Source organism: Canis aureus, chromosome 8 (assembly GCF_053574225.1).
Source record: "Canis aureus isolate CA01 chromosome 8, VMU_Caureus_v.1.0, whole genome shotgun sequence".
Classification (NCBI taxonomy): Eukaryota; Metazoa; Chordata; class Mammalia; order Carnivora; family Canidae; genus Canis; species Canis aureus.
The window spans coordinates 18,201,883-18,224,939 of NC_135618.1; the positions used below are offsets into that span (position 1 = coordinate 18,201,883).

Below are 23,057 nucleotides of genomic sequence, written 5' to 3' on the forward strand. Positions count from 1 at the left end.
AGTTTATTCCTAGGTATCTTAGTGTTTTTGTGCAATTGCAAATGGAGATTCCGTGGTTTTTTTTCTGCTGCTTCTTTATCTGTGTATAGAAATGCCACAGATTTCTGTACATTGTTTTTTTTGTCCTGCAACTTTGCTTCTGGCTAGAACTAAGTTCTAGCGATTTTTTGGTGGATTGTTTTGAGTTTTCTACATAGAATATCATGTCATCTGCAAATAGTGAAAGTTAGACTTCTTCCTTGCTGATTTGGATACGTTTTATTTCCTTTTGTTTTTTGATTACTGAGGCTAAGACTTCCAGTACTATGTTAAATAGTAATAGTTAGAGTGGACATCCTTGTCTTGTTCCTTCTGTGAGAGAAATGTTTTTAATACAAAAACATCATAAGGTTAAGCAAATATAGGTATTTTTTTAAGGTTTTATTTATTTGTGTGTGTGTGAGAGAGAAAGAGAGAGCATAAGCCAGGGAACCCCCGGGTGGAAGCAGACTCTCTGCTGAGTGTCCCTGGACTCCTGGATCATGACCTGAGTTGAAGGTAGATGCTTAACTGACTAAACCACTTGGGTGCCCTGTAAATATAGGTCTTAACATTGGTAGCTTTGGTAGACTGAAAGCTTATAGGCTTGACTTACCCTTTTCTTGTTATTGTATTACCCAATGACCCATTTCAGATCTACTATATCAGAAATCACAGGAAGGGTAAGGGCCAGGGAATCTTTATATTGAATAAAACAGTTTTAATGCATGGCTGGATTGTGGACCACTGGCGAAAGCAACATGCCCCCCTGGAGAGAGAGCTTTATTTTATTCCTGGAGATAATATAGAAAAAGTACTAAAAGAGGTATCAGATCATTTGAAATCTGGTATAGACTCATGCTACCAAGCTAGGAAGGAAGTTGTGTAGATTTGCTTAGTTCCAATGTTCTTATTTTTAAATGGTTATTAAAGAGACTACTATTTGGTTTTAAAGGCATATTTGTTCTTTCTACTATGAAATTTCTCTAGTTAATAAAAATATATTTTATTTAATTCTTTGTCGCAATGCAGCTTGGAAAAGAAAATACATAGCATATTTACCTAAACACCACGGGTCTGTATGCATACCTACACACATGCTGTGGGTCTCACCTGGTCTCTTAGGAAGTTGCAGTCAAGTAAAAAAAAAAAAAACTGCTTAGTTTCATATACTCAACTGTGGAAAGAAGCATTCATCACTTGATGGAATGTAAGGGGGTTCAATGGAATAATATGTCCCCATGCAATCAGAAGAAAGCAGGCTTATTAATGTGGATTTAATGGCATTAGCTGTTTCCATACATTTTTCTCATGTTCTAATTCATTGAAACATTGTGTAATACTTTCAAGATCCTAACATACAATTTAATACACATTCCCTTACAAATGTAAACAACATAAGGCAGATACACAGAATTTGACCAATGATTTAATAGAGCAATAATCTGGAAACTATGGTTTGTGGGGACCACCTAATTTTTAAAATAAAGTTTTATTGGAACACAGCCATGCTCATTCATTTGTGTATTGTCTATGACTGCTTTCATACTACATGGTAGAGTTGAGCAGTTGAGATAGAAACTGTATAGTCCACAATGCCATGAATAATTATCATCTGGCCTTTTGGAGAAAAGTTAGCCAACCATTGCTATGAAGAGTCAAGCCTTATCTTTTGGTGAACACTGAAAGAAAAAAAGAACTATCACAAATAAAAAGCCTAGTGAAGAATATTTTATTTTCAGCCTGAAAATAACTTTTAGTCATTTTAAGAAACATCAGCCATTTACCCAGGACTTTAGAAAATTAGGATAAAGTCTATATATACTAAGTAATACCAAGAACATTACTTTGTTGATCAAAAAATATAAAAAACAATCTATAATTTCTTTGGGGAAAATCAGCAAACTTTCAAGTGCAGGCTGTTAAGAATAGGGAAAATACTGCCTAAGTTATAGGATTATAAATTATCTAATAATTTAGTTCAGTTTTCTAATATATTATTTGTCATCATTTAAGGTCCATCTTTGTGAATTATACACAATGCATAACTGTCATCATATTACTATGTTTAGCCCAGTGTCAATTATCTAAAATTCTTTTTTTTTAAAGGTTATTTATTTACTTATTTATGAGAGACACACAGAGAGAGAGAGAGAGAGAGAGAGAGAGAGAGAGGCAGAGACACATGCAGAGGGAGAAGCAGGCTCCATGCAGGGAGCCCGACGTGGAACTCAATCCTGGGTCTCTGGATCACACCCTGGGTCAAAGGCAGCGCTAAACTGCTGAGCCACCCAGGCTGCCCACTTATCTAAAATTCTAAAGTGTCCCATTAAAGTTATAATTTGGGTGAATTGAGCAGGAAAGGAGAGTTTCCTTTTTTTGGCCAATTTCTTGATGACCCAGCCACTACTCATGCTAATGGTTTCTTCTATCTTCTTATGAAAATTCTGTAGTGATTCTAGATCTCTCTATATAAAGTGGTTTGCTTTAGCTTGGAATCCATCAGGGAGGATTGTCCATGGCCAGGGCCTAGTGATCACATAACTGCTCACAAATGGTGTAGTTGTGATACTACGGAAAACTGCACACCGTCTTCACTAGAAGCTAGGATGGTTGTCCCTAGTATTGAAACCCACTGTACACTTGGCCAAACTGATGCCCAACTATGTTCCTAAACTTTTACCTAAGACTTGGCTCAGTATCCATTTGTTAACTAGTGGTTACCCAGAGGAATAAACTGCTCCTGAATGGTACCAGCTCATACTTTCTATGTTGTTAGAGATATAAAATGGACCATTGTTATAGAACTTACAATTTTCTTTTTTTTTTTTTTTTTTTTTTTTAATTTTTATTTATTCATGATAGGCACACAGTGAGAGAGAGAGGCAGAGACACAGGCAGAGGGAGAAGCAGGCTCCATGCACCGGGAGCCTGACGTGGGATTCGATCCCGGATCTCCAGGATCGCGCCCTGGGCCAAAGGCAGGCGCCAAACCGCTGCGCCACCCAGGGATCCCAGAACTTACAATTTTCTTAGGAAGAGGGACATGGTTTTAATTATAGTACTGCAAGTCTTTGCAAATTTCTAGTGTTATAAAAATGCAAGACTTAATTACTTTCAAGTATAATGATATTTTTCCAAATTCAGAAATTATTTAAGTTACGTGTTGGGTAAGAGTAACCAGGAAAGCTCTGTTCTTTAGGTCTTCAGCTTATGACACATATTCTCCTTGGTCTTGCCATGTTCTGCTGAAGATTTTGTATCTCATTATGAAGTCGTTTGCTTTCGTTTTGAAATCCTTCCTTTAGTAGACGGGCTTGTTCCTATAAAAAGGGATAAATGGAGACTGAGTAAAGTGTAGCACTAAGTAAATCTGTAATTAATAGCTACTTTTCACATTCATAGATTTTTTTTTTTGATATTTAATTTCTTCTTGGCATTTTCTCTACCCTTAATTTTCATTAATTTCTCTTGGGCATCCTAGCTCTGTGATTACATTTCTACTAAGTGGTGAAGACAGTTCAGCTTTCCAAGCTGTGTGACCCTATAAAAGTGATTTGATGTTTTTTGAACTCTTGTTTCTTTTCCTAAGTAATAGAAACATAGTGGTTCTTGTTTCATATAGTGTTAAGCAAGAGATACATATAAGTGATTTTTTAGAAAGCCTAGCAGATAACAGCCACCACTGACTGAAAGATATACAAAGGACTAGATGTGACCTAACTGCAAATAAAATCTTTTAATAACCAGACAGAGGTAAAGGCCAGGTCAGGAAGGCAGACAGAAATTGAAAAGTGCAAGTGGCAAGCAAGGTCCTTCTTCTAGGCGTCATGTTCTCACTGCCACACTAAGATATGATCAGGGACAGTAGAGAGAAAAGAGAAAAACAAACCTCAGGGTAATGCAATTAAATACCTGAAGTTTCAAAGCTAGAGTTCTCTCTTGTTCTTCTAGCAACTGGATTCTATCCCTCTCCATCTTCTCAGTTAATTGTTTCACGTGCTCTTGATAACTCCTTTCTTTCTGTTCCATTATCTGCTGATTTTTCATTTGCATTTCCTCCAGTCTTTTTGTTGCAGCCTGTGCAGATTCAGCTTTCACACGTTCCACTGTGAGGAGGAAGAAGAAGAAGAAAAATGTACATGTGTAAACGTGTTTTCCCTTTCTTCCCAGCACACTCGCCTGTCCTTGTGGCTACTCACTGCATATGCCCTGCTCAGAAATGTCTTTAGCAAGTAAGAGGCATCTTTGTTCTTTTTGCCCTAGTGTAAGGATCCCAGGCTTACCCCGTTAAATTTTTTAAAACTTTGAGTGCTCTAGAAGCTATTTAGTCTCTTGACTGGCTCCTCACCTTCAATCTCCTTTTCCTTTTCTGTGAGTGTCTGGTCTGTCTGTAGAATTGCATCGGTCATAGATTCCTTGGAATCCAAGTATTCCTGAAGAACCTCTTCAGCCTTAGGACCCAGAGAACACAGTTAGTAATAGGAATTGGCTAGAAACACTTGTTCCTGATTGTCTTCCCACCATCTTTTCCTCTAGGAATTGCTCCTATTGGTCCTGGTGTGCCTTGTGGTCAAGACTGCTGACCACAGATGCAGGCACTTGCACCAGGCTGGCCAATCATGGGAACTTACTAAGCAGAATCCTTTAAAAGAGACTGATATAGACACTGGGAAAAAGAGATTCTTTGTTCTTTCAGACTAAGGGCTCTAATTTTGGAGTTGTTGGTGTTGTGGTCCCCTATAGAGTGAGTTGCTGAAAAAGGAAGCCATCATGGAGAAAGCAGATCAGAGGAAAGGTGGAGGGAGAATAGGAAAGACAGAAGTGTTGGGTTGAGGAAAATAACAGAGAGACAGAAGATGACATTCCTTGAAATCTTGGATCCAGCTGTCCTTAAAGCCAACTTGTAGCCTAAATTGACAAATTAGCATTTTTGTTTAAGGGATCATCATCGAGTTTCTCTCCCTTATAGTATAAAGATCCAGCTGTAATAGTGAATTGCAATAACAACTTGGTGGTTAATCTGAAAATCAATTAATAACTCAATTATTAATTGAATATATTCTTGGATAGAGGACATATCTGATATAACAGGCTCTCTGTATATGTTTATTGAATGAAAGCAGGGATGCTGTTGTTCTTGTAATGTGTGCAATTATACTTGGTTATGTTGGTCTTTCAAAGAGGCATGTCAGCAGCTTTCCACAATCAGCAGGTAAATCTTGATTACCTGTATCCCCTTTCTAGGTTTCTGAAGGTACGTTTTCTTTAGCTCTTGTGTCTTCTGGATGAAGAGACGATACCCTCCCGGTTTGGAATAAACCCCTTGCTTCACAGAGTCTTCTAGAGGACCGAAAATTTCCTTAAGTAAATCTGAGCAACGATCTGTTGATGCTTGCAGGTTCTGTTTACAAAACTCATCTCTCTTTTTTTCTAGTTTGGCCTTTAATGTAAAAATAGGAAGTAAAAAGAATAACAGGGAAAAGACATTAGCTTGACCTTGGGATTTCTGGGAAGGCTTCTCAAAAATAAATCTATGACCCTAGAAAAAGTTACAGGCACCTTAACATGGCCCTATCCTTCCTCCTGCTCCTGACTTTTACAGAAGTCCCCTTTTCCTTGCAGATGAAGTTCAGAGAAGACGTTCCTAGCTTTTTTTTTTTTTTTTTTTTTTTTTTTTTTTTTTGCTACACCTTTAAGAGAGAAACTTCAGCTTTTCAAGTTGGACCAATGATTGCATATGGAATAAATGTGGCTCAACATAAGCTTGCATAAGATAATCAGGACTACAATTTGCTTTGCTTTTGACTAGAATATCAAATCAGTCTAATAATAGTAGGCATTTGATTGAAGCTCTAATTGTTACTTATATTTATTTAGTTAAATTATGGGGAAGATTATTATTTGTGAAAGAAAAATGTTTTAAAACTTTGAGTTCATCATGATAAACTTTGTTCTTCTTTTTATGATAATAACAAATAGTGGTTATCACCATTTTATTTTTTATTTTTAAAGATTTTATTTATTTATTCATGATAGTCACAGAGAGAGAGAGAGGCAGAGACATAGGCAGAGGGAGAAGCAGGCTCCATGCAGGGAGCCCGATGTGGGATTCGATCCGGGGTCTCCAGGATCGCGCCCTGGGCCAAAGGCAGGCGCCAAACCGCTGCGCCACCCAGGGATCCCGGTTATCACCATTTTAAAGTCTAGTAGGAATTCTCTCTCTCAAAAAAAAAAAATACCCATTTCATTTTCTGGTAGTACTTTGCTTTCCAAGACCCTTATCCATATAAACTTGAGAAAAAATTACCGCTAAGTCCTTTTGAAATAACTGATCTATGTCTTTGAAGGAATTGCTCATGAAGAATTCAATGGCCTCTTTCTCACAGGCCCTGTGCAGGTCTAGCAGCTCCTGGAGGGTTTCTGTAGGAAGTTTCACCATCTGGTTCATCTGCTGGTCATAGTGGGCAATGGCCTTTTGCACTGCAGCTGCATTCTCAATCTGGGCCAAGGCCAGGACTGCATTCTCCATGCAGGGCAGATCCCCACTGCTGATGGCATTGACATAAGTCAGCACCAGGTTCTCTAGACCTACAAGTTGAGAACAAATGAGGATGCTTGTTGTAGGTGGGATGAGGAAACATTTTATTCTGTGTAATTCTGATCATATCTATTACCACTCATTTGTCTCACAGTATCAATGTCCTCAGATCACCTAGAAGCTGGCTAGAAATGCAAACTCTTATCCTCTGCCCCAGATCAACTGAATTAGACCCTCTTTCCTGGCAAGATGCCCAGGTGATATGTATATACATAAAAGGTTGAGAATTTCTGTTATAGATAGCATAGGCCTATGTTTATTGAGTGTTTGTAACCACTTTACCCCCAAGCACCATTAAGACAGGGACTACACCTCTCTCATTTATGTCTCTATCATCAGCCCTGGTCTGTGATGAATATTTGATCAATATTGTAGAACAAATCAAAAAGAGTCCTCAGTTTTGTTTACTCTGGCATAGTGTTGTCCAAGAGAACTTTCTGTGATGATGGAAGTGTTCTATGTGTGGCCTGCAGAATGTCATCCAGCTACTAGCCACATGTAGGTATGGACCTTTGAAATATAACTGTGTAATTTGAATTTTAAATATTTTTTAATTTTAATTAATTTAAAATTAATTTTAATTAATTTAACACTTGAAGTTGGATAGCCACACTTGAATAGTGGCTACCATATTGGGCAGTGCAGGTTCAATTAACTAGGGCAATTTTAAGAATTAGAGCCTTTTTTTCCTTTTCCTATCTTTTCTCACCCAAGAAAATTTGGCTAGTAAAATCTATTAGAAATGTTGGTGTTATTCAGAATTTAAATGATAATAGCAGTAGATTTGCATTTTTCAAAGCTAAAATCAGGTGGAGGTAATTCTACCTTCCTCTAATCTTAAAGATGAAAGAAAAAGACTGAGAAGAGGACTCACGAGGTCCATTGACTTTGATGCCTCCTGAAAGAGTTTTAGTTTTGGAATTGCTAAAGATGTAGGAACAGAAGACTGCAGCTTGTTGCACAAATTCAGGATCCAGCTCATCATCATGCATTGTCTCAAGCTGGCCTAGCTTCTTCCGGTGAGTGGGTCGATCAAAGATGAAACATTTCTTCTTTGGGAAGAATTTCCGGATACAGAGTCGGGGCAGATTAAAATTTTGGTCCTTTTGAGTGTTGCCTGCAGTAAGATAAAAAAGGCATTTCCCAAATATAGAAGCTTGCAAACTTTTTCTGTAAAGGGCTAAACAGTGATATTTTAGGCTTTGCAAGCCAGGTGGTATCTTTTCCAAGTACTCAGTTCTGCTGTTGCAGCATGAAAGCCGCCATAGACAATCTATAAATGAATGGACATAGCATTATTCCAATAAAACATTATGTACAAAGACAGCTGGCAGGCTGGATTGGCCATCATTTGCCTGTGGACCATAATTTGCCAACCCCCTGGACTAGAGCACTGTTCATGCTTTAATCTATTTTCTTCCAATCAATGCCTAATCTATTCCATATTCTTTAGCTAATCATAAGCCCTCAGCAGGGAAATAAATCAATCTGATAATAGCACAGGAAAAGATGAAAGAAAAAACTATTCTTAGAGAAGGAGAATATAATTTAAAATCAATTCTATTAATTCATATACCAAACAAGGATTACTTCTTAATGATAGCCAGCTAAGAATAAATAGAAAACTATAAATGTAAGAAAACTGTAAACGGAACACTAAAAGATGATAGTTTCTCATGTTATTTCCTTTTATTTCTACGTCTTCCTTTTACCTTGTTTAAGCTTGAGTGAAATCTCCAGGTACTCATCTGCTGTGATAGGTAGACCATCTGCTTCCAGCTCTAAGGAAAAATCCCTCAGCGTCCACACAAAATCTGGAAAGAAGCTCACGAAGTCAGCTGAATCTTCAATTCCATTGGCATCAGGGGAGGATTTCGCCCTGATTCGATCTGACAGCTCTGTCACATAGCTGAATAGCAAAATAAGGAAAACTGGCAGAAAAGAACTGTCCTCCATCCCATAATAGTTCCCCATATCTACAACCTTCATGTCACCTTTGTTTTTAACCCAAGTGTCAATTCTTCAGTGGGTACCTAGGATATTTCCCTTGCCCTTGAATGATTTCTTATGTTTTCTCTTTTTATGCTTGATTCACTAGGATTCACAGCTAAACAGCTGATTTTTAAACATAGGGCTCCCCGCCCCTTACACTGATCCTATTTTGAACAGCAAAAAAGATACTGCAGTTGGTCCATGGCCTGCTGGTTGATGGTTCCCATGCTATTGTACACAAAGGTGCTACTCAGAAGTATTGCTAGGGCAAAGATCCAGGAGTCATTCTGGTTGTTACCCTGGAAATCAGAACACATTTAGGCTGAGATTATGTTTCATTCTCCTGGTACTTCCCAGAATAGCAGTAAAAAGATACTCATTTTGCTAGTCTTTTTTAGATTAATGACCTTTATGAGAAAATCAAATCCAAACAAAAATGTGAGAGGGACTTGAATTTTGGATCATTTTGTGATTAGCATCTTTACATTGATTCTCACTAGGTTCTCTTATGATCACTGGCAGATAATTACAAGACAAATAGTCAAGGTTGGTGGGCATTCTAAGAATTTAAGTTTAAAATTTTCTTTTCCTATTCTATAGCAAAATTGACTTCTATAAGAATAATAATACGTGTGGCAACTTTATTGAGCAATTATTATGCACCTATTTTCCATTACTTATCATATTCAAAACAGTACTATGAGGCAAATATAGATCTATTACATCTGTTTTACAGATTTAGAAAGCTGAGGCTAAAGAGGTCAAACTATTTGCCAAGGCCACTGAGTTAGTGACAGGGTTATATTTAAACACAAGGGTGTGGGGTTTCAGAACCTAAATTCTTAACTAAAATTCTCTGCAGGATTGAATTCATGACACTGATTTTATTTGTACTACCTTTATGCATCTAGGTTAACTGGCTTAGCATACAGCCTATTGTTAATGATTAGAATACTACCTACTGACCACTATGATCTTCCAGGATTATGTCTTAAGAATATTTTCCTGATGCCTGGTTGCTAAACTTGGTCTTAGGGCACATAAATGGAAATGAAAAAACATATTAAGTGCAAGCTCTTATTTAAAAAAAATTAAATAGTGTAGAGAATATTCAGGGATGAGGGTCTTATTCCAGAATTGAATCCTTAACCCTTACCTTCTCTACATCTCCCAGGCCCTCAGTGTCCAGAAGAACTAAAGTGTGGCTTGGCTTCTTGGGATGAGGCACACACCACATCCAGATTCCTTTGGTGTGAGACTGCACTGTGGAGCCCAGAGAAAAGCCTGCAAGGGCGAGTGGGGGGTAAGAAGGTGGAATTTTAATGGTAGATGGATATAGAAATCCTACAATGTAACATAAAAAACCAACGTCATTAAAAAATGAGCAAAGCCTCAGAATAAATCCCACTTGATTGTGATGAATAATCCTAAGAGATGCTGAATGCTAGGAAACTGAGGTGGGAAGGTGGGTGGGGGAAGGGATAATTGGGTGATGGGTGTTAAAGAGGGCACTTGAGCAGTGCCTGGGTGGCTCAGTTGTTGGGCGTCTGCCTTCAGCTTGGGTCATGATCCCAGGGTCCTGGGATTGAGTCACACATCAGAATTCCTGCTCACTGAGGAGCCTGCTTTTCCCTCTCCTTCTGCCTGCTGCTCCCCTGCTTGTATGCTCTCTTTCTGTCAAATAAATGAATAAAATCTTCTAAAAAAGAGCATTTGATGTAATGAGCACTGGATGAATCACTAAATTCTGCCTCTGAAACTAATTAAAATTTATTAATATATTTATTTTAAGATTTCATTTATTTATTCATGAGAGACACAGAGAGAGGCAGAGATATAGGCAGAGGGAGAGGCAGGCTCCCTGCGGGGGCGGGGGGTAGGGGCTGATGTGGGACTTGATCCCAGGACCCTGGGATTACAACCTGAGCTGAAGGCAGACGCTCAAACACTGAGCCACCCAGGTGCCCCTAAATTTTTTTTTTAATGAAAAAAGGACTTGAATAGATATTTCTCCAAAGAAAATATACAAATGACCAATAAACAAATGAAAAGATGTTCAACATCATTAGTCATTAGGGAAATAACAAATCAAACCACGGTAAGAAACTACTTCACACTCATGATAACCACTATCAAAAAAACAAAAGTGATAAGTTTTGGGGAGGATGTGGAGATATTATAAACCTTGTGTGTTTCTGCTGGGAATGTAAAGTGGTGCAGTTACTGCAGAAAACAGTATCATTTCTTAAAAATTAAGCACAGAATTACCAAATGATTCAGTAATTCTACTTCCGGATATATACCCCCCAAAAAGCAAAAATGGGGACTTGAACAGATATTTGTATCCTCATGTTTTTAGCAGCATTATTCATAATAGCCAAAAGGTGGAAGCAACCCAAGGGTCAAATCGGATAAACAACGGATAAACAAATACGTATGCACATAGAGTTGTTCAGCCTTAAAAAGGAAGAGAATTCTGACACATGGTACAGCATTGATGAACTTTGAAGACATTATGTTAAGTAAAATAAGCAAATCACAAAAGGACAAGTAATGTCTGATTCCTTTTTTTTTTAAAGATTTTATTTATTTATTCATGAGGGACACAGAGAGAGAGGCAGAGACATAGGCAGAGGGAGAAGCAGGCTCCATACAGGGAGTCTGGTGTGGGACTCCATCCTAGGACCCCAGGATCACACCCTGGGCCAAAAGGTGGCGCTAAACCGCTGAGCCACTCCGGGATCCCCTGCCTGATTCCTCTTAAATGAGATTCCTAGAGTAGTCAAATTCATAGAGACAGAATATAGAATGGTGGTTACCGAGGGCTGGGGAGTTATTGTTTAATGGGAACAGAGTTTCTGTTGGGGAAGGTGAAAAAATTACGGTGATGGGTAGTGGCAATGGTTGCATAACAGTGTGAATTTACATAATGCCACAGAACTGTATGTATGTACATTTTAAAATGATTACAATGGTAAATTTTATGTTATGTATATTTTACAACAGTAAAAAAAAGACCCAATACAGACTAATACAGACTTAAACATTCTTTGAATCTTAATGATCAATGGAAATTTCCTTTCACTACACAGTGTAGTAAATGTCTTATAGTTTATTATTATGTACATTAATTATTTTTTATTATTGCATTAGTCTATGAAAGAAACCATTTATGCTTTTATTTATTTATTTATTTTTAATTTTTTAATTTATTTATGATAGTCACACAGAGAGAAAGAGAGAAAGAGGCAGAGACATAGGCAGAGGGAGAAGCAGCCTCCATGCACCGGGAGCCCGACGTGGGACTCAATCCCAGGTCTCCAGGATCGCACCCTGGGCCAAAGGCAGGCGCTAAACCGCTGTGCCACCCAGGGATCCCCCATTTATGCTTTTAAAAGGGGAAACTAAAGCAGAGTGGAAAGAGAGATGACTTGTCTCTTTCAGACCATAGTGAAGATAGGAGCATAACTTTGGATTGAAAGATAACTTTCAGTATTTCTTTGCATCTCTAACTTTCTTTCCATGCTCCATGCTGGCAGTGTGGGTGGACAGAAGGGACTAAGCAGAGCTTTGTTGGTGCCACTTACCCTTGTTCTTCCCAGCCAGCTTGTTCATCAGGTAGGATTTGCCTGTGCGGTAGAGGCCCACAATAGCCACCACCACAAGAGGATTCTTAATGCCTGACAGGATCTCCAAAGCTTCCTGATTAGCCAGCAGTTGCTCTTCAGTGTTCTTAATGAGGCACACTGGGGCGGACATGTGGATCTCTGAGTCCATGTTGAGAGTGTTCCCTAATCTGTAAGGGAAGAGATGGGTTGAATTAAAATTTCCAGTTTAAGTAGATCAAAAATTTTACCAGCTTATTTTACTTTCAGAAGCTAGAGTACATGATGTGATGAGCATTGGGTGTTATACACAACTGATGAATTATTGAAAACAACATCTGAAACTAATGATGTACTATAATGTTGGCAAATTGAATTTAAATTAAAATAAAAACAATGTTTTAAAGGAAGCTAGAGTCCTCAATTTACACAAATGGCCAAAAGTTTGCTGTCAACACTGAGATAGATGGGAGTAATATCTGTATTTTAGAAAGTTAGAGAAGTATTGTCAAAGCAGTTCATTGAAAAAATATTGGTGTGACAGGATCTTAGGAACATTCAGCCACTCTGATAAACAAAATCATTCATTTAATTCACCATGGAAAATTTCCATTTGGATTCTCATTAAAAAGTTAGAGTAAACTTTAAATGGAAAATAGAATAGAATTTAGAGGGACTTATTTGATATCCTGATTATATGTAAAAAGTCAATGTTAATTTATTTATTCATTAAGTCTTACTATGAATAGACTTTCATACATCATTTCATGTATGCCCTTTGAACAGCTCCCAGAGATTTTAAGTGTTTTTATCTTCTGTAGTTATGCTTATTTTGCTGGAGTGAGGGTCCACAGAGCATCTCACCCTGCCATTCCAAAAGTGGAACCAATATAACTTACTTTTGCAAATTTTATAAAAATACATGATCACGTGAGACACATGACTAGAGAACTTTCCAAAGCTTTGGTGCAGGTTTGTGTAAGCAAGGGGCCTTTAAATTTAAGCTTCATTAGCCTCACAGTAAATTAGCCTTAACTACATGAGGGGCTACAAGTGCACAATTGGAAACAATATGGCTAAAAATTATGTTATATGTATGTATATATGTACACAAACATATACACACATATATGAGTAGGGAACAAAAGACTATGAAATAAGGATTAAAAGATCAGGAGGCAGAGGAGCCTGGAGAGATGGACACACCTAGATAACAGCCACATCAGTGTAATTAACCCAAAATGAACCAAAGACCAGCAGAACAGACTGTCCACAGTTAATCGAAGAGAGGAGACCACATTGAAAACGGTACAAAAGGGTGAAGTCTGGTTGGAAACCAAAGTAAGATGCAAGGAGGGATACCACAAATACAGAGATGGGAGGGGAAAAGACCCCCCCGTCAGGCATCCCAGACATGAGGGACCTGCACTGGGAATACAAGTCCCCATTACATCAGCTTTGACAATCAGAGGAGCTTAACTTCTTGAGTTTTTACAATCGGTGGGGTTTAACATCAGGAACTTTAAAAGGCTTGGCTCTGAGAGAGCCTGGAGTGTGATAGAAAACTGAGTTCCCACTCTTAAAGAGCCAAAATAACAAACAACCCCAGTAAGATACATCATAGAAACAGCAGTTTGGGAGGCACCTGGGGTATATGAGATTTATTTACTAATCCCAGAATGTGCACAGGAGAGGCAAGGATCTTTAGGAGACTTTTCCAAGAACAAAAGAACTGGTGGATGCCTTTTCTCTCTTTCAACCCCAGGCTAGATACTTGGACACCTGCGGTAACTAGTGTGAACATTTACAATCTAGTTTGCTAACACCACATACCCTGTTCTCCTGTAGATTCCCCCCCTCCAGTCCACCCCACTCAAGAGGAGTTCCTCCATAGTTCTCTAGCTAGGTCTCATTCTTCAAGCAGCCCTGACACTTGCCAGTACCACTCCAAAGTACCCAAAGGTAACTGCACACACCACTTTAACTGCATCCTCCTGGGTCTGATCTGACTGCTAGCTCTACCCACCAAGAAAAACTTCATAGGGGTAGCACAGAGAACCCTGTGGTTTGGGGTCACTACAAACCCAACAGACAGACTGGGGATCAAACATCTGATCTGACTGCAGATCCTGCTCACAAATGAAAGCCTCTCAGAAAACAATGCAGGAAGAGCACCCTGCAGTTCAGTGCGACCACAGTTCTGGCAAATGGGCTGAAGGCAACCATCTGGTCTGACCTAACTGTAACCCAAGGCTGCCCCAAATTGGCCCCTTAACAGACAGAGACCAAACCTCATAACAAGGCAAAGACATTGTAGACAACTTACTGAAGGCAAGCATGGCTCAACCACAATAGAAGAATTCCTACAACACACATAGGAGGCACCCCTGCCAAGTTCTAGTGAACAGGGGTCATTGCACCATTTATGGGACCTCTTCTTCATTAGGCAACTACTTTCAAGATTAGGAGATATAACTGAATTTCCTAATACATAAAAACAGAGAGCTAGACAAAATGAGGAGACAGAGGACTATGTCCTAGATAAAAGGACAAGATAAAATTAGAGTAAAAGAGCTAAATGAAATGGAGATAAGCAATAAGCCCAATGGAGATTTCAAAATAATGATCATAAAGATACTTACTGGACTTGAGAAAAGACTGGAGGATCTCAGTGAGACAAACAAATGGAAAGATATTCCATTGAGTATATTCCATCTTCATTGATTGGGAAAATAAATACTGTTAAAATTTCCATACTATCTAAAGAAATCTATAGATTTAATGCATTTTTTTATCAAATTACAAATAGCATTTTTCACAGAACTGGAACAATCCTAAAATTTGTATGGTTCTACAAATAGCCAAGGCAATTTTAAGAAAGAAGAACAAAACTGGAGGAATCAGAATCTTGGATTTCAAGATATACTATAAAGCTGCAGTAATCAAAACAGTATGGTACTGGCACAAAAAGAGACACATAGATCAATAGAACAGAATAGAGAATCCAGAAATAAACTCATGCTTTTAGGCCAATTGATCTATAACAAAGGAGGCAAGAATACGCAATGGGAAAAGTGCCTGCGTGGCTCAGTTAATCAACTGAGCATTTGGCTCTTGATTTCGACTCAGGTCATGGGGTCATGGGATTGAGCACCGCATTGCGTTCCATGCTGGGCAGGAAGCCTGCTTGGGATTCTCTCTCTCTATCCCTCCCCCACTCATGTACTCTCTCTCTAAAATAAATAACTCTTTAAAAGAAAAAGAATATGCAACTGGAAAAGGATGTTTCTTCAACAAATGGTGTTGGGAAAACTGGACAGATATATGCAGAAGAATGAAACTGGACCATTTTCTTATACCATGCACAAAAATAAACTCAAAAATGGATTAAACACCTAAACATGAGATATGAAGCCACAGAATTGTAGGAAAAAAGATAGGCAGTAATTTCTTTGCCATCAACTGTAGAAACATTTTTCTCCAGAGGCAAGTGAAACAAAAGCAAAAATGAACTATTCGGACTACATTGAAGTAAAACTTGCACGGTGAAGGAAACCATCAACAAAACAAAAAGACAACTTACTGAATTGGAAAAGATATTTGTAAATGACATACCTGATAAAGGGCTAATATCCAAAATATATATAAAGAACTTATAAATTCAATATCAAAAAACCAATAATCCAATAAAAAATGGGATGGACATAAGACATGAATAGACATTTCTCCAAAGAAGACAGAGATGGGGGATCCCTGGGTGGCGCAGCGGTTTGGCGCCTGCCTTTGGCCCAGGGCGCGATCCTGGAGACCCGGGATCGAATCCCACATCAGGCTCCCGGTGCATGGAGCCTGCTTCTCCCTCTGCCTATGTCTCTGCCTCTCTCTCTTTCTCTCTCTGTGACTATCATAAATAAATAAAAATTAAAAAAAAAATAAATAGAAGACAGAGATGGCCAACAGACACATGCAAAGATGCTCAACATCATTCATCATTAGGGAAATGCAAATCAAAACTACAATGGGATATCACCTTATACCTGTTAGAATAGCTAAAATAAAAAACTCAAGAAACAAGTGTTGGCAAGGATGTGGAGAAAAGAATTCTTGGTGCATTCTTGGTGGGAATGCAAACTGTGTGTAGCCACTGTGGAATAGAGGTACCCTGAAGATTAAAAATAGAACTACCATATGATCCAGTAATTCTACTACTGGGTTTTTACCCAAAGAAAACAAAAACACTAATTTGGACAGTTATATGTACCCCTCTGTTTACTGTAGCATTATTTACAATAGCCAAGATATGGAAGCAACCCAAGTGTCCATCTATAGATGAGTAGATACAGGGGATAAAGAGGAAGTGGTATATAAAATATATTAACTATACCATTAATATCATGGAATACTACTTAGCCATAAAAAGAATGAGATCTTGCCATTTCCAACAACATGGGTGGATCTAGAGAATATTATGTTAAGTGAAATAAGTCAGTCAGAGAAAGACAAATACAAAATACAAATATGATTTCCCTCATATGCAGAATTAATTTAAGAAACAAAGCAAACAAAGCAAAAAAGAGAAAAACAAAAAACAGACTCGAATATAGAGAACAAACTGGAAGTTGTTAGAGGCAATGGGGGTGAAATATGGGTGAAATATGTAAATGGAATTAAGGGTGTACTTATTGTGATGAGCCCTGAGTAATGTATAGAATTGTTGAATCATTTGTACATCTGAAGCTAAAAAAAAAAAAAAAAAAAAAAAAAAAAAATCAGGAGGTAGATCAGGAGAGGTAAAGGGAAATTGTCCAAAGAAAACACTTGTATTTTCAGCCATACACTTCTAGGTTTTGTTTTGTCTTGCTCTTCCATTTGATAGAAAAGGAGAAGCATGGAAGAGGAGGGGGAGAGGAATGAGAAATGAGGGGAAAGAAGAAGGTGAAACTGAAAGGGAAAGAGAGAGAGTTATCAGACGAGGAGATGATGAATAAAGCTCATACTGAACCAAGGAATTCAGGGCAGAAGTTTCCACAAAGCAAATCAGAACTGCTTGAGAGCATAGAGAGGTCAAGGCAAGCAAAGATGTTGCCTGTAGTGACACATCACACTCGATTCTCTAAAGAGGAAACTCTTTAGTAAAATAGGACTGCAGATTCTACTTGTAAGGATTAAAGAATAAGCTGGCACTACGAAATTGAATCTACTGAACCTGGGCTATTTCTAAAGGAAGAAATATACTTGGAAACAAAGTTCAAGTGTGTGATTAAAAAGTAGAGGGTTTTTATAAATCTTCATCTTTCATTTTGGGTTTCCATCTTTTCTTTCATTGTCTTTAACAGTGTCAGTGGTTGTTTACACTGCACCTCATTGACTACTCTTCCCTTCTCATGAATATAACATATTTCAGTTGCCTTTCAGTTTCTTAGCTGCAGTCAGCAAGTTACATCAAAGACAATGGCAATTTACTTGTGTCCCCAGTCAACACAGACAATGTCAGCAAAGAGAAGGACAATCCTAATGCATTTCAAACTTCATTTAGCCCCATGTCTACCAGTGCCTAATTCTGCACAAGCACAGTGGGAACAGGTAGGAACATACTACCAACTGATAACACCAATATCTTATCATCTGACCTGTGTCCCACAGCAGGCTCACCTGCAGCCTGTCCTGATGCTGGTCACGTCTTAAGAAAATTATAAATTCCCCTTCGCATCCCCCATCCAACCTTATCATGAGCTCTGTTTCCCAGAGAAAAGTTCCTTTCAAGATGAAAAGAAGGCTGCTTTAATGAGAAAGTGGAGTTCTTACCTCTTTTTTTCTCTCCTCAGTTAGGTGGAGGGGTTTCTGTTACTTCTCTGTCTCTCACTGGATTGTGGATCTTTTATTTCACCTATTCAGTGTCATTGGAATTTCCAGATGTCCTTTAAAGACAAAAATAGAAGTAAAGCAATGGCCATAACAGACTTTATAGTAACATGAAAATGAAAGCACTGAACACAAAGCAATAAACTCAATGACCATAAAAGGAATTCCTGGAAGTTAAGCCAATGAGAAGGTATGTGGGCTTAACACAATTTCTCAGTCAGAACTTTCACATTTCTTTGGAAGATATTTTAGAGAACATTTGCTGATTTTTAAAAATCTCTGTCAGATATTTAAATATAATGAAATGGATCTCAGAGTTGGGGTTCAGTTTGAGGAACTCAGAATGAGGAAGCAATTGTGTTAATTTTTAGGTCTAATTTCTTTAAGTAATGAACACACTTACAGGGGACCTGGCTTCTCATTTATACATACAGTAAGTGAGGAAAATGTCATGCCTCACACACAAACACCCAGCACCCGGCACTAATCCCCAGTGCACAGTTAGGAAGAGGCTCCATCTATTGCACACATGCTCCAGACTCTATGCTGAGTGCTTTACATGGGTTTCATAACTTATATCGCATGGTAAACATTTCCCCATGGTTTTATAGAAACTGATGTGCAGAAGGGTTGAATGTCTTAACCCAAATCACAGGACTATAAGTAATCTGAACTGAATCATCCTTGACCCCAAGCCCTCTTACTAAACTTCTTCACTCTACTGCCTTTCAAGGTTTCCTGATGAATAGCAATAGAAGTAGGAGCTTTATCTCATTATTGTTTTTTTGTGTGTTACTCTTCCTGTTTGCAATCATGCAAAATAAGTGACACTGTCTTCATCTTACAGTGAAAACAAGGAGACTTGAGGGATCGTAATATGCCTGTCCATATTCACTAAGCAAGTCATGGGGGTGAGAATCAAATTTAAAGTCTTTTTACCTTTAAACTCTGCTTTTTCCTCCTCTTCTTCCTCCTCCTCCTCCACATTGTTTCTGAAACAAAGGAATAGGGAAATGAGGCAAAAGGGAGAGATTTTCCAGGTTCTCTGCTGATCCCAGATATTTCTCTACCTCTGGAAGCCAGAGTGAGAAAATTAACAAATAGAATTGAACCCTTTCTTTACTTGTCCCTTTTTGCATTATCTTTTCAAATGTCTCTGAGTAAGTAGCGCTTCAATTTGTTTTGAAAAGTATGACTTCCCTAAGTCTTTCCTTTGCTGGTACACACTTAGTTTCTTCCTGCCTTACTGGTCTGGGTGTGGTAGTTTTGCAGATCTGAAACTTCCTTTTTTTTTTTTTTAATTTAAAAGATTTTATTTATTTATTCATGAGAGAGAGAGAGAAGGAGGCTGAGACACAGGCAGAGGGAGAAGCAGGAGAAGCAGGCTCCCTACAGGAAGTCAGATGTGGGACCCAACCCCAGGACTCTGGGATTATGCCCCAAGCCAAAGGCAGATGCTCAACCACTGAGCCACCCAGGTGTCCCGCTTTCTTTCTTTTTTTTTTTTTTTTCTTTCTTTCTTTCTTTCTTTCTTTCTTTCTTTCTTTCTTTCTTTCTTTCTTTCCTTTCTTTCTTTCTTTCTTTCTTTCTTTCTTTCTTTCTTTCTTTCTTTCTTTCTTTCTTTTTTTTTATCTGAAACTTTCTTATCCTTGATCTTGGCAAGATTGGTCCCCTCCTATTCTACTCGTATTCTGGGAGCCCTTTGCCAGTCTCCCATCATGTCACCTTGATTTTTTTCCCCTTATGATTACCTGAAATTGAAGTTCATAAAAGCAGGTAACTCATATATTCACAGCACCTACAATCAGGTTTGGCAGAGAGCAGAAGTTCAATAGCTATTATGTGACTAAATATAAAATGGCCCCAACTATGAAAGAAACACTACACTTTTGCCAATTTGGATATACAAACTTATTGAAGTGTGGAAAAAAATAGTAAAATGCCTATATAAAGCATTTGTTTGCAAATTTCATTACACATGTTTAAAATTAAATATCACATGTATTTGCAATACAGATATATTTTCTTACACTTTATTTATTTATTTTTTAAAGATTTTATTTATTTATTCATAGAAACACAGCTAGAGAGAGAGAGGCAGAGACACAGGCAGAGGGAGAAGCAGGCTCCATGCAGGGAGCCTGATTTGGGACTCGATCTCAGGTCTCCAGGATCACGCCCTGAGCTGCAGGCGGCGCTAAACCTCTGCGCCACCTGGGCTGCCCTTTCTTACACTTTATAAAATAATTTTTTCAACTCTTCCCATTCTTTTTTTTTTTAACATTTATCTTCATCATTATTAAAGCTACTTTAAAATCATTTAACTCATATTTTTTCAGACACATCATTCTTCTGTCAAATAATTTGAACTATTTAAAATATCTGTGGGATACCTGGGTGGCTCTGTCAGTTAAGTGTCCAACTCTTTCTTGGTTTTGGCTCAAGTCATCACCTTGTAGTTGTGAGATCCAGCTCCATGCTCAGCATGGAGCCTGCTTGAGATTCTCTTCTCCGACTTGTGCATGCGTGCTCTCGCTATCTCTCTCTTAAAAAAACTAAAACTAAATAAAATGTCTGTAAGTTGTTCTAAAGTCATACATCAAACAATGAAACATTTATTCAGGAAGATCTCCTACAACTCTGATGAGAAAAGCTGAGAATCTATGGCACCTGACCCAGAACATACTACTTCCCCATTCCCAGTTCAGTTTGACAAAAGTTCCACTCCTGGTGGGTATGGCGAACAAGATGTGACTTGTTTTTCCCTCACCTTCCAAGCAGATATAAAGTATCTCACTGGTAAGGGCAGGTCACCAATATTTCTCATCCCCTCCAACACTGAGTTGCAGAGACTAAATTCCTGGTTAGTGTAACAAAAGCTGGGGGGCTCCCAATCTCCACCCAACCCTGCTTTTAGAGTGGAGGCTTTAGCCCAGACATGGCAGGCTGAGAACACTTGGCTTGATCACCCTCACTCTGGCTCACTTATAGGGTGGAGTTTCCATGTTGGGAGTGGAAAGTGAAGAACACCAGGGGCCACCATCCCTGGCCAGTAAAGGGCACAGAGACTTTTGTCCAAGGAGAGAGGCAGTCCATAAACACAGAGTAGTTTGAGGCTCTCCCCAAAGGGACTGACTTTATTTAAAACAGAGTGTGAGGAAAAGTTCAAGCCTAAAAACTTGAAGAAAACTTATTGCTAGCAGATTGACATTATGAGAAATACAAACAGAAGGTTTTCAGGCAAGAAGCAAGTGACCCTAGGTGGAAAAACTAACAACATCAGTCAGGGAATATGTAATTATAAAAGACAAAATAAATGCATATTATCTCTCTTTTCTTAACTGAGTTAAAAAGCAATTGTATAAAATATGTGTATAATTGTAGAGTCTATAGCATATATAAATTTAACATATTAATAGAGCAAAGGAGCTAGATGGGTGCAGAGCTTATTGAAATAAAGACAAAACACCAGACATTGACTTGAATCCATAGGAATGAATAAAGAGAACTGGAGATTGTAAGTAAGAAAGTTAATATGACAAGTCCTATACATTTATACTTTCTCCCTCAGCTTTTTTTAAGAGACACAAAATTATATAAATTAATAATTACAGCAATGTATGGTTGGGGTTGTAATATACGTAGGTGTAATATGTAATATATATAAAATAATAGGAGGAGGAAGTAGGAGTATAGGAGTAACAATTCTATTGGGCTAAGTTAGCATAAATTCAGGCTTCAGGAAGATCTATATCTCTCCCTATTTATATCTATGTTTTTCTTTTTTTTTTTTTTTTTTTTTTATATCTATGTTTATATGTGGTTAGCCCTGGAGCAGTCATTAAGAAAATAATACATCTCAAATCAGTATATTTTCAACTTAAGTAACTGTAAAAGAAGAACAAACTAAATCCAAAGCAACAGAATGGAGAAAATAATAATGATTTCTTGGTAAATGAATGTAATAAAGTCAAACTGGCCGAGAAAAAAGGATGGAAGACTCAAATTACTAAAATCAGGAATGAAATACAGAATATTACTATTTACTTTCAGAAATAAAAAGAAAGGTAAGACAATACTATGAACAACTGTATGCCAACAAGTTAGATTAAAAAAATGTATCAGTGCTGTGGCACCTGGGTGGCTCGGTGGGTTAAGTGGCTGACTCTTGATTTTGGCTCAGGTCATGGTCTCAGGGTTGTGAGATTGAGCCCCACATCAGGTTCCCCGCTCAGGGCAGTGTCTTCTTGTCCTTCTCCCTCTGCTCCTCTCGCTGTTCACACATGCTGTCTCTCAAATAAATAAACAAATAATCTTAGAAAGAAATGAAAAGAAAGATGGACCAGTACTTAGAAAGACACAAACTACTTAAACCATCTCAAGAAGAAATAACTCATCTGAATAGACTAAAGTAGACAATAGATTGAATTACTGATAAAATTCCTCACAAACCTGGCAAAAGAAAGAAGAAAGTTACCCAACTTCCCAAAGGTTATTTTACCATATGTATTTTCCTTCTCTCCCTGAACTCTTTGAGAGTTAGTTATAAATGTAATGCCTCTTTACTTCTAAATAATCCAATGTGTATTTCCTAAAAAAATGATCCTCCAGAACCTTACTATCTCTTTAGGCATGTACTTTTTTTGGTAGTTACTGTTGTAAGAAGCTGGAATCCTGTTTCCCATCCCCCTTGGAAGGGACCATTGAATGTCTGAACAGACATTTCAGACCAATCATTGCAAATGTAAAATAGAAGTGAAGCTGTAAGAAATGAGTAGCTGATGTCTCTTATCCACATATCTATCTTTTTTATTGTGAAATGATGGAAGTTTGAATCAAGACTGTGGCATCCTTTGGTGCCATTCTTTAAGCTTTTAAAGTGAGGGATTAGAGTCATTCTGTTGGGACTACTTAGGCCTGTATTTGTCCCTGAGCTTATGAATAATATTCAAATTTTAAAAATTGTTCAAACTACTATG

General features: G+C 38.0%; 1 protein-coding gene and 1 long non-coding RNA gene across 2 annotated transcripts in view; one reads left to right on the forward strand and one right to left on the reverse strand.

Annotated features, from left to right (window-relative positions):
- Positions 1-1,281: 1,281 nt before the first annotated feature.
- Positions 1,282-18,348, reverse strand: GBP1 (guanylate binding protein 1). The gene is given in 13 exon segments (XM_077905328.1): positions 1,282-3,257; positions 3,260-3,341; positions 3,934-4,127; positions 4,370-4,472; positions 5,249-5,461; positions 6,329-6,609; positions 7,494-7,736; positions 8,332-8,528; positions 8,801-8,910; positions 9,768-9,895; positions 12,199-12,407; positions 18,022-18,134; positions 18,232-18,348. Coding segments are annotated over 11 exon segments (1,782 nt in total). The 5' UTR covers positions 12,389-12,407; positions 18,022-18,134; positions 18,232-18,348; the 3' UTR covers positions 1,282-3,216.
- LOC144318409 (uncharacterized) overlaps positions 8,307-23,057 on the forward strand; it is a 28,861-nt gene continuing 14,110 nt past the window's right edge. Inside the window, exon 1 of the long non-coding RNA XR_013384300.1 lies at positions 8,307-9,914. This is a non-coding gene — a long non-coding RNA (uncharacterized LOC144318409). The remainder of the gene's footprint in view (positions 9,915-23,057) is intronic.